We start from the raw sequence: 16844 nt of genomic DNA on the forward strand, positions 1-16844 counted from the left end.
TTGTACTGGCGCTCATCACTGTAGCATTGCAGTATCTGTCCAGGCTACAAAAAATGATGGCTAGGAAACAGATTTTTAAACATTAAACAAAAAAAAAACCAAACAAACCCCCAAACCACCAGTTCCAGTTAGCAGGGAGAGTTTTGCTGCCAGTATGAATGGGGCATAATTTGATTTAAATGACTTTTGAGCAACAGCTCTCAAAATTGTTCCATGTATTTTCTTCCTGGCTACTGTTGAAAATATGGGGCCGAATAGTTTCTGTGATGTTTCAAACCATTCTGTTCTGGCAGCCTCGTTGCTGGGCCCTTGTGTGTTACACTCTAGTTTCCAGTTAGCTGTGGCCTGGAGTAAAGCACACTGCTCATGAAATGCACCAAAGTGGGAGGTCTTGCAGTGAACAGGCTACAAGAAGCCCCAGGGTCCAGAGAGCAATTCACTAGGTCTCAGCAGGGAGGCTGCTAGTTCTATAGGGCACTTTTTAAAAATAGGCCTTGCTTGTAGGAGGGGAAGGAACGGTGTATGCTGGATTGGATTGCATGGGCCTCCTGGTAGGGTTGCAGTGTGGGGAAGGGTGAGCTTGGAGGGCTAGGTTAAAGTTTGGATCTTGGACCAAAACTCTTGCACCTCACCAGTTGGGGCTGTTCCATGCGTGTTGGGTGTGAAATATGCTTGACAGAATATCTCTAACTACACATTGCTGTTATAAACATGAAATGGTGCATCTCCATATGAAAACCATGTGTGCGTTTGCTGTTTGTCCCTCAATGACCAAACTGATATAGCTGGGATAGAATGCATTCACTGGACCCCACCTGCATACCCTGTTTGCTGCAGGGCCTCCTGTGTTCTTGGGGTTCAGTGCAGAGAGGATTAGCTGGGGAAAATATGCTCATTCTGAAGACAAGGTTAATTTTTGGCCCAACAACTTGAACAATGTTTGGGGAGCAGAAAGGGAGGGTGTGAGGCAAGTGTTGACCAGGCCATACTAAATGTGTAGCATCTAAAACTGTTGCAGACCTTCGAGGGCAGACTTCTCTAAAGTGGAAAGAAAACAATAAAGTGGCTCGACTTTAAAACAAGTACTAATAAGTGTCCGTGAGAACAGTGTGCATCTTGTTGGTTGGTTTTTCTTTTTGTTTTAATACATTGTTACCATCACTGTGTCTCTCATTGTTGCACATCGATTCTGGAACTCTTACCAGCTCTGGGCAGAGACGTTTCTCTCACTGGCATATTCAGTGTTTTTCTTGGGCTGGTTTCTGCAAGCTTACTGCAGTGGTGCTGGAACAGTTTCTATAGTGGGGGTGTTGAGAGCCATTGAACCAAACTGTAAACCCTGTATATAATGGAATACACTTCTAGACAGGGGGTGCGACAGCACCCCGAGCACTCCTAGTTCCAGCATCTCTGGTTTACTGTGTTCTCATTACTAGATGCCATTAATATCACTGCTGTCGAAGCAGATAGAAGGGTTTCACGCATTTTGAGTCAAAATCTTTGCCATGTAGTTGCGATTCAACACCTAATCCTTCTACGGTATCAGGTTAGTACGAGTGGTGCCATTGTTGATTTTGTGCTATCAATTACTATTGTCCGGAGAATAACACTTTCTTTTTGATAACTGTTCTACTGCTTCCTCTCCTATTTTAAGTGGATCTGATAAAGAGTATAAGCTATAGAAGATAAGGGGCTGTTTTAACATATGATGACATTCTTAAATAGTATGGAATAAAACTGGAAGTTACTGATGGGGAGTGATCATACTACTTCATATATTGCACTTGAGAAGGCAAGCAGCAGTATTGTGCTAGGGTCTGGAGAGCTAGGACTGGGGAGACCATAGAGGATGGGGTTACAGTAGTCATGGTAGGAGGAGATTAAGGCGTAAGGAGGATTTAAGGAGTGGTAGGTTTGAGGCAATTGTGTATTATGACAAACGAGGAAGAGGTGGTGGAAAGTATATTAAAAACCTGTGGCAGATATGGGGCAAGGGAAATTCATCGAGTTTACAGATACTACAGACAAATGGTAGGTCAAAATCAAGATGGGTGAGTGCAGATAAAGTTGTCTGAGGCTGCTGTTCATGCTCAACAAGCATTTCTGTCTTTTGAGACGTTTGGCTGGAAGGTTACTATTAATAATAAATATTTATATAGTTCTGTAACTCTGCCTGGCTCCTTAAATAAAAAAAAAAATCCCTGCCTGGAGATCTAACAATTGTCGACTGAAATAAACATAGGACAGGAAGATGAAAAAGAGAGAGGGTAGAAAAGGAGGGACCAGAGTTAAAATAAATAATGTGAAATCTGCAATGAGCAAATTGTATAATTTCTGATATTTTAAGCAGAGACTGAAGCAGGGAATAAAGAGGAGGAGACAGCCCAGGAAAGGAAGCCACCAGTGAAAAGAAAGCGGAAAATGGAATTTATGAAGTGGAGGTGGCATGGTTAGAGTGGTGGGAGAGGAATACTATTTAAGATAGGCTCTAGATCAAGTAGGAATTATTTTGGGGAAGTTCTATGTCCAGTGCGATGCAGGAAGTCAGTCTAGATAAGGGGTGGCCAAACTATGGCCCGTGTCTGGCTCTTCAGACATTTTAATTTGGCCCTCGAGCTCCCGTCAGGGAGTGGGGTCTGGGGCTTGGCCACTCCAAGAGTGCCATGGCTCTGTGCGGCTCCCGGAAGCAGCAGCATGTTCCCTCTCCGGCTCCTATGCGTAGGGGTGGCCAGGGGGCTCCGTACACTGTCCCCGCCCCAAACACCACCCTCGCAGCTCCCATTGGCTAGGAACAACAGCCAATGGGAGCTGCAGGGGAGGCACATGCGGACAGGGCAGTGCACAGTGCTGCCTGGCCGCGCCTCCGCTTAGGAGCCGGAGGGGGGACATGCTTCTGCTTCCGGGAGATGCTTGAGATAAGTGCCGCCCACAGCCTGAACCCCTGACCTCCTCCCATGCCCCAATCCCCGGCCCCAGCCCTGATCCCCCTCCTGCCCTCTGAACCCCCACTACCCCATCCTGGAACCCCCTCCCGCACCCTGAGCTCCACATTTTTGGCCCCACCCCAGAGCCTGCACCCCCAGCTGGAGCCTTCACTCCCTCCCTCACCCCAACCCCAATTTCGTGAGCATTCATGGCCCGCCATACAATTTCTATACCCCGATGTGGCCCTTGAGCCAAAAAGTTTGCCGACCCCTGGTCTAGATGATCACAGTGACCTCTTTTGGCCTGAGAATCTCTGAATCTCTAGGGGTATGTCTTCACTGCAGGATTAACTTGGGCACTTACTCGGGTGTTGCTCCAGCCCCCCTCTTGTTTACACACCAAATCCTGTCACTTGAGTTTAGTGGTGTTTTCAACCAAGGCTAGTTGGTTCATCTGGAGCTGATGGCTAAAACCCGAGTGATGTTTTCATGTGGGTTGGTAAGCTGCTCACTTTGCCGTGAGGATGCAGGCTTGCTCACTCGAGTGCTGATAGTCTTGCAATGCCATCCTACAATCCCCCTGGGCATCCAGAAGGACAGACAAGTTCTTCCACAATTCCCTGGGAAGGCATTCCGGAAGGGGTCCGCTTACTGCAGCACACAGAGCAATGGGGTATGCCCAAGAAGTGCTAGGGACACAGATGTTGAGAGCAGCACCTGTGAGAACCCAGCCACTTGTGTATGGCTTTGCACTGTGGTTGCTCACACTTAGCCTAGGCTGACCTGTGTGCTCAGATGTGGGTGCCAATCACTGAGTTAACTACAGGGAAGATATAGCCATGGGAGCTGCATGTTAACTAGACTCTGAGGTTGGAGAGGAGGTGGTAATGGAGAGCTTGGTGTGAATGAGAACTTTGGTAGTGGGTGCGAGTGGGTAAATTTTAGAAATTAACCAGTTTAACAGTCCCACAGCCAGATCTCTCTACACTTGGCTTTGAAAACATACATGTCCGGTCTTGCTCAACTGCCCAGAATTTTGGGGAAAAACAGGAGAGCACATAGAAAACTGCTAAGAAATAACCCTGCTGTCCCTATAGTATAGCAGGTGCGGTGGGTTGCTTTCAGGAGGCCTTCAAAACTGTGGATGGTCTTGTCAGACATTGATATGCCAAACCCACATGAGTTGTATGGACTTCATTCCGTGACCTGGACTCCAAGTCTGTTTGTTGTGGTGAGTTTAAGGAAGACCAGTAACATTTCTTAATGTAACCTTGTTTGCTATATGAATTGAGAAATGCGAAAGCTTTCATCCTTGTAACGGCACCACAGTGACTTACCGATAGTACTATGCATGTAATATATTAATAATAATCAGTACAACAAAGCCCTGTTAGTAGGCAAATAGCTTTGTACGGTCAATAAGAGCAATTTGGGTCTGGATGATGTTTGCACATTTATCAAATCCAGTTGTGGTGTGTGCTGGGAAATAAAATTATAGCCATCCTGCTGGCCTTTCGTGCATATTTCCAGTGACTTAGAATTAAAGTGTTGTAACGCTAACCTTATTGGTGTGTTTTAAAAGGAATCTCTTAACTGCGCATACTGAAGCCAGTTGCCTTTATTAACTACTCTCCATTGCCAGTGCCATCTGGTACAATAAGTGAGATTACAGCAGGAATGGAAGGTGATGGGGACAGGTGTTTTTCCCCTTATTGGAAGTACCGTATTTTATTTAGCCAAGCAGGAATGAAAAAGAACAGACATTTGTTTTGTTGGGGTTTTTTTCAGAATAAAGTCCAGTTTAAAATGGAAAAAACTGATGGTGCAATGGATGCGGGTGTTCCGCAATAGGGGTGTGAAATGGTGGTGTTTGTATTACTGTTGTGGTAGCGATTTTGTGTTTAAGGCTGGGATGGTATTTTCATTCAAAGCCCCCTGTTTTCAGTCACATCTTAATTCAAAATGAACCTTGTTCGGTCTGATTTCTGTGCCTTATGCATGTGCGTAACTCATCATTTTTCAGGGATTCACAGAGTTTAAGGCCAGAAGGGACCGCCAGATCATCTAGGGTTCTAGCCTGACCTCCTGTATATCACAGACCATTACATTTCACCCTGTTACCTCGGTATTGAACCCAATCATTTTGTATGACTAAAGCACAATTTGTGTTTGGCTAAAGCCTCTCTACCAGAAAGGCATCCGGTCTTGAGTCTCAAGATGGAGAATCCACCAGTTCCGTTGGTAGATTGTTCTAGTGTTATAAAAAGATTGTCCTGTTTCTAATTTGAATTTTGTCTGGTTTCAGCTTCCAGCCACTGGTTCTTGTTATGCCCTTTTCTGCTACAGTAAAGAGCACGTTAGCACCTGGTATTTTCTTCCCATGAAGATACTTATACACTGCACCCATATCACCTCACCATCTTCTGTTTCATAAATTAAGTGGAAAACTCTCACTGTAAGACATTTTCTCTAGCTCTCCAGTAATTATTGTGGTTCTTCCCTGCACCCTCTCCAAGTTTTGAACAGCCTTTAAAAAATGTGGAAACCAGAACTGTATGTGGTATTCTACTATCTGTCTCGCTAGTTCCTAGTTGAGAGGTAAAATCACCTCCCTGCTCATACTTACTTTTCCTCTGGTTGTACATTGTTGCATTAGCCTTTTTTACAGCAGAATCACGCTGGGAGCTCATGTTGAGATTCTTATCTGTTATGACCAATAAATCCTTTTCAGAGTCACTGCTTTCCAGGATACACTCCCCCATCCATAGATATGGCCTTACCATAGTGATTCAGATTGCACTGTCTGACTGCCGTGTCCTCGTCATTATTTACCATTCCACCTGTGTTCGTATCATCCACAAATTTTATCAGCTGTGACTTGATGGTTTCTTCCAGTTCATTGATTAAAATGTTGAATTGCCTCTGGTCTAGTTGCAGAACCTCAGTAGAAACCTAATGGGCCCTAGGGAGATACTATATGTACCCTGAGATGACATGTTTCCTGGTCACTGCAAGGCTTCTTACTTTGGTTTGTCTCATGAGCACTTCGGAAGCGGAGACATTAATAAGAATCCCCTTAGGGCTGCCAGCTGATCAAATGTGGCTTGTCTATTAAATTTCATAGCCAGGCTCCTTTGTTGTCTAACTGAAATTTGTTCATTTGTTGAAAATATGCCCTCACTAATTGAGATTCCTGTGCGCCAATATAAAACCGCTATTAGGCTTTGAAAATGAAGACAAATGCTGCCTTTGACCTTTTTGAAGCAATTCTGTTTGGAAATAAATTATTGTGGTTTTGAAAACTGAGCACCTATACAGTAGGCTATTTAAGTAATAACTTAAAGGTTTTTCCTGTTTGAGGTAGTAATGGTATCCTGGGCAGATACACACCTGGTAGAACAGAACTGCCCTCGAGTGTTCTGGTGACAGTGTTTTTGATTTAATTAAGTTGTATGAGTTTCAAAATCACATCTGGGTGCAATATGTTTTAGCTAGTATTTACCGACATTCTGAGTGAAAGCTGCCCTGTTCATGCATGTATGGCTAATTGAGTTGCATACTGAATGAGACTTAAATGAGGCAGGACTCTTCATGCTTCCTTCTGTGTGTACTAAGTTGCACAACCAATAGTCGATTAGCCATTGAGCCAATGGGGCCCATGCCCAGGGCCCCCCGACCAATTGGGGGGGGAGGTCCTGGAAAAATGGGCACCCCAGTGCCCCAACCCTGCTCCCCAGCAGGAGCACCAGGTGGGCGGGGGAAGCCTTTGCGCCTCGACCCCGCTCCCCAGCAGAAGTGCTGATGGGTGTCTGTCTGGGTGGGAAACTGCATTTGGAAGGGGTGGGGAGGGCTCAGGCCCAGGGCCCCACAAAACCACAATCCACTTATGTGCACAACACAACGTGCATACTTAGTGATACAGGGCTCCATTGGGGCAGGCCATAATATTTCAGTGGTGTCTAGTCGAATAATTTCAATTTGTGAAATGTAGACTGGTCATGGGCATCATTAACATTGTTACTGAAGGGCAGTAACTAGAAAAGCCAAGATTTTTCAAAGAATAAACAGGACCGGCCTTTGTCATTGTATGGATAGAAGACTATGTACGTGGAAAGTCTATGGAATATGAGGAACAGACCTCATAGGATTACTACTGACTGAGAAAGCAGTCTCTTCCGTAACTCAATAGGTAGTTTTAATGCTTTTAGACATGAAGTTTCCTGGTTCAGTTTCTTGTTGGAATTAATTCCTCACAAGTAAGGACAATTGTTGAATTTATGGTTACTTCTAAACCATGCAGAATACAGAGAAGTGACCATCAGGCTGTACAGATTTCACTTATCCATGCCAAGATGCACTTGCTCATTAGCTGTTTTTATTATCCTTTGTGGTTGAGATGGTACTTTCATTCAAAGCCCCTATTTTAGAGGGTTATAACTTTCCGAAATCATGGTGTGGCAGAACCTTGATGCTTGTTCAGGGGAGGATGTTTGTTGAAAGTTGCAGGAAATCTATTCAACCGCTATCTTGAGGATCAGACATTCAAGTGAGCAGCTGACTTTCAACAAAATGCTTATTAAAAGTTACATTTCAATGTAAAAACCATCCAAAAATCTCTTAACACAACTTTGGGGTTGAGACTTTGTGCAAAAATCAGGAAATCCAGAATTGAGGTCCTTTAAGAAACCTTAACTTTGCATCCTTTCACTCCATGATTACATAACAGTGTGAAATGCCCTACTTTTCAGTAAATACAATGTCAGATGCATCGGAAAGACTCATCCAGAAAGACTGCAAATTAGCGGACTGTAACAGAAGTAGTTTAAATATACAATTATAAAAGTTTTTAGTATTACTGCATGTGTCCTGCTGTCTGGAGTGGTTCACGACCATGAGTGCCAACCTCATGACAGACTGTCAAAAAGCAGCACAGACCCCACAAGCTGGTGGTAAGTTCTGTAAATAGATTTCACTAACCCAGTATCAAAGCGTGAGCTCCTGAAGCACGATAACAGTTTTACCAAGGAGTCACAGAGAGTCCCCTTGGGCTCTCCGGTCTATATTGCCACCCAGAAAAGCTGGACTAAGTGATAAATGGTCACTTACACCAAAGATCACAAAGAATTCAGTTTGCTTCCAGTTCTAAGAGATCAGTCACTTACCCCAGGTCATTTTGTACCTCAGATCTCACACCAAAGACAATGCTTGTAGCCGATCCTGTAGTAAACTAACTAGGGATTTATTAACCTGGAAAAAGAAATGAGTTATTCACAGGTTAAAGCAGGCAAACATACTGTGTATAGCTTGAGAGGGGTAGTCGTGTTAGTCTGGAATCTGTAAAAGCGGCAAAGAGTCCTGTGGCACCTTATAGACTAACAGACGTAGTGGAGCATGAGCTTTCGTGGGTGAATACCCACTTCGTCGGATGCATGTAGTGGAAATTTCCAGAGGCAGGTATAAATATGCAAGCAAGGATCAGGCTAGGGATAAGGAGGTTAGTTCAGTCAGGGAGGATGAGGCCCTCTTCTAGCCGTTGAGGTGTGAACACCAAGGGAGGAGAAACTGCTTTTGTAGTTGGCGAGTCAGTCACCATCTTTGTTTAATCCTGAGCTGATGGTGTCAAATTTGCAAATGAACTGAAGCTCAGCAGTTTTTCTTTGAAGTCTGGTCCTGAAGTTTTTTTGCTGCAGGATGGCTACCTTTAAATCTGCTATTGTGTGCCCAGGGAGGTTGAAGTGTTCTCCTACAGGTTTTTGTATAATACCATTTCTAATATCTGATTTGTGTCCATTTATCCTTCTATGTAGGGACTGTCCAGTTTGGCCGATGTACATAGCAGAGGGGCATTGCTGGCACATGATGGTGTATATTACATTGGTGGATGTGCAGATGAACGAACCGGTGATGGTGTGGCTGATCTGGTTGGATCCTGTGATGGTGTCGCTGGTATAGATATGTGGGCAGAGTTGGCATTGAGGTTTGTTGCATGGATTGGTTCCTGAGTTATAGTTACTATGGTGCGGTGTGTAGTTGCTGGTGAGAATATGCTTCAGGTTGACAGGTTGTCTGTGGGCGAGGACTGGCCTGCCTCCCAAGGCCTGTGAAAGTGAGGGATTGTTGTCCAGGATGGGTTGTAGATCACTGACGATGCGTTGGAGAGGTTTTAGCTGAGGACTGTATGTGATGGCCATTGGAGTTCTGTTGGTTTCTTTCTTGGGCTTGTCTTGCAGCAGGAGGCTTCTGGGTACACGTCTGGCTCTGTTGATCTGTTTCCTTATTTCCTCATGTGGGTATCGTAGTTTTGAGAATGCTTGGTGAAGATCTTGTAGGTGTTGGTCTCTGTCTGAGGGGTTGGAGCAAATGCGATTGTATCTCAGCCCTTGGCTGTAGACAGTGGATCATGTGGTGTGTCCAGGGTGGAAGCCGGAAGCATGAAGGTAGGCATAGTGGTCGGTGGGTTTTCGGTATAGGGTGGTGTTAACGTGACCGTCACTTATTTGCATCGTGTTGTCTAGAAAGTGGACCTCCCGTGTTGATTGGTCTAGGCTGAGGTTGATGGTGGGGTGGAAGCTGTTGAAATCGTGGTGGAATTCTTCCAGGGTTTCCTTTCCATGGGTCCAGATGATGATGATGTCATCAATGTAGCATAGGTAGAGAAGGGTCGTGAGTGGACGAGAGCTGAGGAAGCGTTGTTCCAGGTCAGCCATAAAAATGTTGGCATATTGTGGGGCCATGCGGGTGCCCATAGCGGAGCCACTGGTCTGGAGGTATATATTGTCACCAAATTTGAAATAATTGTGCATGAGGTTAAAGTCACAGAGCTCAGCAACCAGTTGTGCTGTGGCATCATCAGGGATACTGTTCCTGACAGCTTGTATTCCATCTGTGTGTGGGATGTTTGTGTCGAGAGCCTCTACATCCATGGTGTTTTCTGGAAGATCACCAGTGCATTGTAATTTTCTCAGGAAGTCAGTGGTGTCACGGAGATAGCTGGGAGTGCTGGTGGCATAGGGTCTGAGTAGAGAGTCCAAATATCCGGACAGTCCTTCAGTGAGAGTACCAGTGCCTGAGATGATGGGACGTCCAGGGTTTCCGGGTTTGTGGATCTTGGGTAGTAGATAGAATAACCCCGGTCGGGGCTCTAAGGGTATGTTGATTTGTTCCGGTGTTAGTGTAGGGAGTGTCCTGAGTAGATGGTGCAGTTTCTTAGTGTATTCCTCAGTGGGATCTGAGGAAAGTGGCCTGTAGAATTTGGTATTGGAGAGTTGTCTGGCAGCCTCCTTTTGGTAGTCAGACCTGTTCATGATGTCAACAGCACCTCCTTTATCAGCCTCTTTGATTATAATGTCAGGGTTGTTTCTGAGGCTGTAGATGGCATTGCGTTCTGCACGACTTAGGTTATGAGGCAAGTGATGTTGTTTTTCCACAATTTCTGCCTGTGCATGTCGGCGGAAGCACCCTATGTATAGGTCCAGACTGTCATTTCGACCCTCAGGAGGAGTCCATGTGGAGTTCTTCTTCTTGTGCTGTTGGTGAAAGGGTATTTGTGTATCAGTGTGCTGTTCATCTGTATATATACTTTGTATATACACAGATGAGTTAGTCTGTGGTTCCAAAAGGTGACAGAGTTGTAATTTGTCAGCACTGAATGTCTTGTAGAGTTAACTCAGGTTGACTTTGGGGATCTCTGCTTCTGTTTCCTAGCTCCAGTCTCATGAGAGTCCAGACAGCAAAGAGATGAATTTTCCTGTCAACTATTTTATTTCCTCCTCCCAAAATTCAAGCTGGTGGGATGAGCTTTCATGCATGTAGCACCTCCCTGGGTGTAAGAGGGCCATTCACCCAGTCTTTGTATCACAATGTTTCACAATGGCCAATTTAGTCTCCACAGCCCTTCTTGATGGGCGAGGGAACCACTCCTCTTGTCTGGGTTCACAAGTTCAGAGCAGGCATTTTTACAGTTACAAAGCAAAACTTACATATTACCTTATAGCCCGGAATACAGATATTACAAGTAAGATTAATGCATGCAACAACTCAAGCATTTTATAGAGTCTAAACCCATCCTTACAAGTTTAACATGTATCTTGAACAACACTAACATACAGGTGAGCTGACCTAGTTTCTAGCTATAAATTTGTCAGTGCTCAGCTGATGCTTCCAGGCTTGGCAAGATCTGACACCTGGTCTACCAGTGTGACAGCATGTATGAACCACAGTAATAGAAACATGAAATGAAACTACATTATGACTTTTAGATGCTCCATATAAGAAGAAAAGGAGTACTTGTGGCACCTTAGAGACTAACCAATTTATTTGAGCATAAGCTTTTGTGAGCTACAGCTCACTTCATGAAAGCTTTTGCTCAAATAAACGGGTTAGTCTCTAAGGTGCCACAAGTACTCCTTTTCTTTTTGCGAATACAGACTAACACGGCTGTTACTCTGAAACCTGCATATAAGAAGAATTTCATCTATTGTGATGATCAAATGTGCTGCTATTCAATACCTAAGGGTGATGTTGCAGCAGAGTCTGCTTGCTGCACTCATATTACCTCGTAGCTTTTTGATCGTGCCCATTAGCCTTTGATTTTGTGAATTTTAATGGAGAACTGTACTTTCGTGTCATACAGGGTCCCTAAAATTGTGGACTTGCTGCAGGAATTACTGGGTGAAATTCTATGGCCTTTATTATATATGAGATCTGACTAGGTGATCACAGTGGACTTGCAGTCTATGAATCTATGCTAGGTAGCCCAAACTGATCTGATGTTTGCCCTGTGCAGAGGTCCCTAATCATTAAATCCAAGTTCTGTGGACTCCTGAGTTGTACTAATAAACCTGCTATAGGTGATAGTGATCCATTCCCTCTAGGTACAAAATGTAAATGGAGTTTTTGATTGCCACACGTGGAATATTATACTAGTCAGTGACAGCGGTGAGTGGATATGACTTTGAGAAGTTTTGGGAAATCCAGGGAAATCATGTATAGTACTTTTAAAATGCAGTAGCTGTCCTTTCTTCTAATTCCACACAAAGTCATCAGGTGTTAATCTCTTCTGTGCCACCCCTTCAGAAGAGCAGTCACTATCGTTCCAATATATTTGATGTTGCTAGCTGTAGTGGATATAGAAGGATTTATAGTGTAGCACTCTGGAACATCACTTGTACTGTTTCAAGGGAAAAGAGCAATTCAGATGGAGTTTGCATGCATTGAAGAAAATGAAGCTCTGTGATTGAAATTTAAGAGGTGAACACATTCACATCTGACTGTGTTAGGGTCCAAATGTTACTGTTGACACTAGTTTTCTTTTTGGATAGCCACGCTGGCAGTCACTAGTGTGTGGAGCCCTGTCAGTTTGCTAATCTAATAGACTGTTCTTGCCCAGATCATTGTGTGTCAGTATTTTATATGCTGAATGTAGCCAGGTTTAATAATCAGTCACTTTTGTGCCTTCTGCCAGACTTCCCCCCCACCCCCCTTTTTTTTAAACAATGTAATGTTTAATTCAAAACCTGCTATGGAAACAAACTATATACATAAAAAAAAGCAAAGATGAAGATGAAAAGCACTGAGTCACGAAAGGTAATGAGAGTTCAGAATAATGTCATTTTAGTTTTTAAAAAATAATTTGAAATTAATCCCTTTTAAAATTGATTTTATTTTTATTACCTATTATGAAAATATTACAAGGACATGGGCACTGCTTGAAAGTACTTCTATAGTATGTCTGAAATCCTGAAAAGCTTGCCTTCAGAACATTGGTTGATCTATTTGTTCTCCAGTCACTAAAACAGAAATCTCTGAAGCTTTTTTAGATGCCATTTTTCTTGTTTAATATTGTTGCCTTCAGCTGGCACCTGTTGAGGTCAGTTACAGTGGTTCCAAATGACAAGAATCTACCATATTTAGTGCAATGGACAAGCTTTTTGCTGTATGTCCGAGGGCTCCCATTGCCTGTCTACTGGTATTATGAAGTGCTCTCATGTTCTAGCTTGGCAATACAAAGAATTGTAAACCTCCAGGTGAGTGTTAATTGCATGGGGAAACTCCCAAGCAATATGAATACCAAAAAGAGAGAGGCAGAGGAAGTCTAACAAATATATTATAAAGCACTGAAGCATAAACATGTAATCTGAAAGCATGGTTTCTTTGTAGAGATACATGTGAATTTTAGCTGGCCTTTCAGTTATTGCTGAGATGAAATATCCCAAATTACATTCTGCACAGAGAACGGGCAAGACATGACAGCTTGAGGCAACAAGAGGGGCTTAGAACGGTAGCATGTGGAGTTCCAGTCTGATGGCTTCCATTCTGATCCCCAGAGTCACACATGGAACAGTTACTGGCTCTGCATTCTGCGAAAGAGTACACCATCCGGTCCTGTCAGCCTCTCTCACTTTATTGGTAGAGGTATTTTTGTTCATGGTTTAGTTTGCTATATTACCTGTGAAGTTTCCCCATATGCATCTGTCCCTCTGCTTTAGGATGAGTGCCCCTTACTGGGTATCTTCTGGATGTGGGAGGTAGGTATCAACTGTAGGAATGTTCAGTAGGTGTATTGCAAAAGCCACGTTATTCCCCAGAGTTTCCTCCCCTCTTTTCCCAGAGAGGAACCTCTGTCCATAATGCAGTGTCTGCATCTAGTTGCCTGACAATCTCACTGTGCCACTAGCCATCTATTATACATTCTTCCCCTGCCCCCAGGACACAGATGAGAAAGGAAGATAGTGTTTTTTCCAGCTCAATGATTTAGCATGCATCTTCTTCCCCCCTGCTTCTTCAGGTAATAAAGCCAGATGGCAGTGACAAAGAGACAGAAGCGACGCATGAATCAGATGTCCCTGAGGAGCTGTTGGGGACTTGCCTTCCTCAAGAGCCAGTGAAAGGAGATGCTGAGAGTCCGGATGTCATTATAGAGGCTCAGTTTGATGACAATGATGCAGAGAATGGACAAGAGAACTCACAGAATGTGCTGGCTGATGACATTAAGAAACTTTCTGTGGATACCAGTGAAAAGGGTGAGTGGGTCAGATTGCTGTCTTTAACTTTGATATCAGCGAACTTGAAGTTTTTTTTTTTTTTTTTTGCTGCTTTGCTTTGCTACAAGCTTTAAGGTGCAACATGGAAGTTTAATGTGTCACCACTCCTGTGCTTGCCATGCTAAGCTCCCTAACTAGTCAATAGGTTCAGTTCTGAGTGGATATTGAAAGCTGGCTTTTATGCAGCCTCAACTGACTCAATTTAAATCTGTAGAACAAAAATCACCCCTTTATATTTGAGATTCCCGTGCTGCATGTGGCTGTGGTTTGCAATCTGACTCAAGATGTTGCTATAGCTTTTTCCTCCCATCCCAGGCAGGCTTTCTAATCTGTATTCCTCACATTGGGGTTAAGAATTAAATTCCTTTGGCTTTTTCTTGCATTGCACAGTTGAATGTTCTTTGTAACTCAGGTCTTTGAAGAATAAATTGATTTGTTTAAAAAAAAATTCAAGCAATCAATTATCCTTTTGAAGAGGAGTGGTCTTACTCTGAATCTGAATCCTTCCTGTGCCATCAGGAATGAAGTGATGTATGTATGTATGTATGGAATGAATGTAGCTCACGAAAGCTTATACTCAAATAAATTGGTTAGTCTCTAAGGTGCCACAAGTACTCCTTTTCTTTTTAGGAATGATTCAGTGGCTCAAACAAGGTTCCACCATTCCTGTCTGTTTGGGGCCACTATTTGGATGTCTTTCATTAAGTCCCATATGTTTTCCCTCTCTAAGCATGTTTGATGGAGGGATTCCTTCTGTTGGCCACTTTTTACATGTTCCTCCAGCTGCCCAACAGCATGCCTGCCATGGCAGATGCGCTGGCTTCATTCTTAACACACGTTCAAGATATTGCCATCATCTCTTTGGATAGTATTGGAGACAGGATTGTTGAGCTCTGACAGATCTCAGCAGTTGTCATAAATTAATTCTGTTTAATATTTACTACTTTCTTGAGGCATCAGGTGTCTGTCCATACTCTTGGTGGGTTTCCAGCTTTCACATCCATATGTTAAAATATATTAAAAAAATTGAGTTTAAGGTTTGTGGCTTTGTCTTTAAGCCATACATTATTATTGACCAAATCTTGCTTAAACTGGTGACTGCAGCTGCTGCCTTGCCAATTTGTGCCATTATTTCCTTCTGGACGTCCCCACTGGCATGCATGTTACCACTAAGGTATGTGTATTGCCTCGCCTCTTGTATTCCTTTGCCTTCTAACTTAATGCTTGAGTTGGGGTTGCTCGGGTTCTCGTTAGATTTGTTTTTTCATAACTATTTACCCCATCTTTTTTGTGAAGCTGGACAATCTTTCATTTTTGCTTATGTTGGTTGACCGGTTGCTTGGAAGAGCTATCTCATCAGCAAAATCTAAATCTTCTAGTGTTAAGCTGTGATGAGAGAGGTGAGAGAGTGCCTTCTTGTTTGACAGCAATATCTATCAAAGTATAAGCTCAGGTCTGTGTTTACTTTCACTGTGGAAGCTGCATCTTGATATAAAGTCTTGATCTTGTTGTTTATTATTGTTGACATACCATCACACGTCAAGATGCTGTGGCCTGGACTAAGATGGAAGCTGTCATATGCCTTCATAAAATCTATTGACATTTATGATGAGTGGATTTTTGCCACTCTGCACTTTTCTTAGTGGTTTTTCTTAGAGTGAAAATCTGGTTGACACATGATCTTACAGGTCAAAATCCAGTCTGCTCTTCCCTTAGCTTTGCCTCAGGCTGCTTCCTTTAACCTGCTTCAGAGATACTGCAGAGACCCTGCTTGTCACTGAAAGGAGTGCAGCACCTTGCCAGTAATGGCAATTGCTAGGATCACTTTTCTTGACTATCTGTTGTTCTGAAAGCTTTTCCTGGTCCCACGTTTTGTTGAAAAGTTTGGTGATTTTTATCAATGGTCTTATCATTACAAGCTTTCAACTTTTCCTGGTGACTTGGTCTTCACCTGCAGCTTTCCCAAGTTTTAAGGTTTTTATTGTACCTTCTTTGTTTGGGGTGTGATACATTAAGATGTCCAGCTCTGGTGTTTAATTTCTTTGTCAAAGTCAGTAGTTTCTTGTGGAGTTGGTTTGTTTAGCACTTCTTAAAAGTGCTCTGCCCATCACTCTGTTCTTTTTCTGCTGTTTCTGTCTTTACTTGTTTATCCTTAACAAGCCCTATGGCTAATCTAAACTTGCCAGTTAGAACCTTGCTGAGTTGATAAAGTGTTTTACTGTTCCTCTTTCAGCAACCACTTCAGCTTCTTTGGTGATCTTATCCATATATTTCCTCTTGTCTCTTCTGTGCTGCTTTTACTGTTTTATCCTTTGTTTTATATAGAATTTTTTTCTGCTGCTTTTTCTGAAGCTATTTTTGAGCAGTTGATGTTTGGTTTGGCTTGTTTCCTTTCTTTCATGCTGTTCCACGTATCCTCACTTATCCAGGATTTTGGTTCACATAGCCAGTTTCCAGACACAGTTATTGCTGCATCTCTGATAGTGTCGCAGAAAGGACTGTGACATGTCAATGCTGACTTGCTGGGACCAATTCTGTCCCCATAATGTGCACGTGCAGCTCAAATCATTTTTAAAAAGAACCCCATAGTCACATTTTGAGGGCAGAATTTGGCCTCAGATAATAGTACCACCAGGTTGGATCCTGATCCTCCAAACATGAGTAACTTCATTCATGCAAGTAGTTCTATTGGACTCAGTGGGGGTCTACTCACCTGAGTAAAGAGACTTGTGCCCATGTGTTTGGGGGATTGGACCCTTGCCCAGTTCAAGTGTCCCTCACTGTGTACAATGTAACTAGACTTCCTTTGAAAAAATTTGTGTGTTCATGCTGTCCATTGTGCATTTCATCCATGTGATAAAGATCTTTTATGCTAAGC

General features: G+C 43.2%; 1 protein-coding gene across 3 annotated transcripts in view; it reads left to right on the forward strand.

The window, feature by feature from the left end:
* Positions 1–16844, forward strand: part of DIS3L2 (DIS3 like 3'-5' exoribonuclease 2) — a 280475-nt gene that overhangs the window by 77535 nt on the left and 186096 nt on the right. For all 3 annotated transcript variants that reach the window (XM_084638284.1, XM_084638283.1, XM_084638285.1), the window contains one exon: positions 13711–13945. In XM_084638284.1, coding sequence (XP_084494410.1) covers positions 13711–13945 — 235 coding nt within the window. The remainder of the gene's footprint in view (positions 1–13710; positions 13946–16844) is intronic.

Source organism: Lepidochelys olivacea (assembly GCF_965140295.1).
Source record: "Lepidochelys olivacea isolate rLepOli2 genome assembly, chromosome: 9".
NCBI lineage: Eukaryota > Metazoa > Chordata > Testudines > Cheloniidae > Lepidochelys > Lepidochelys olivacea.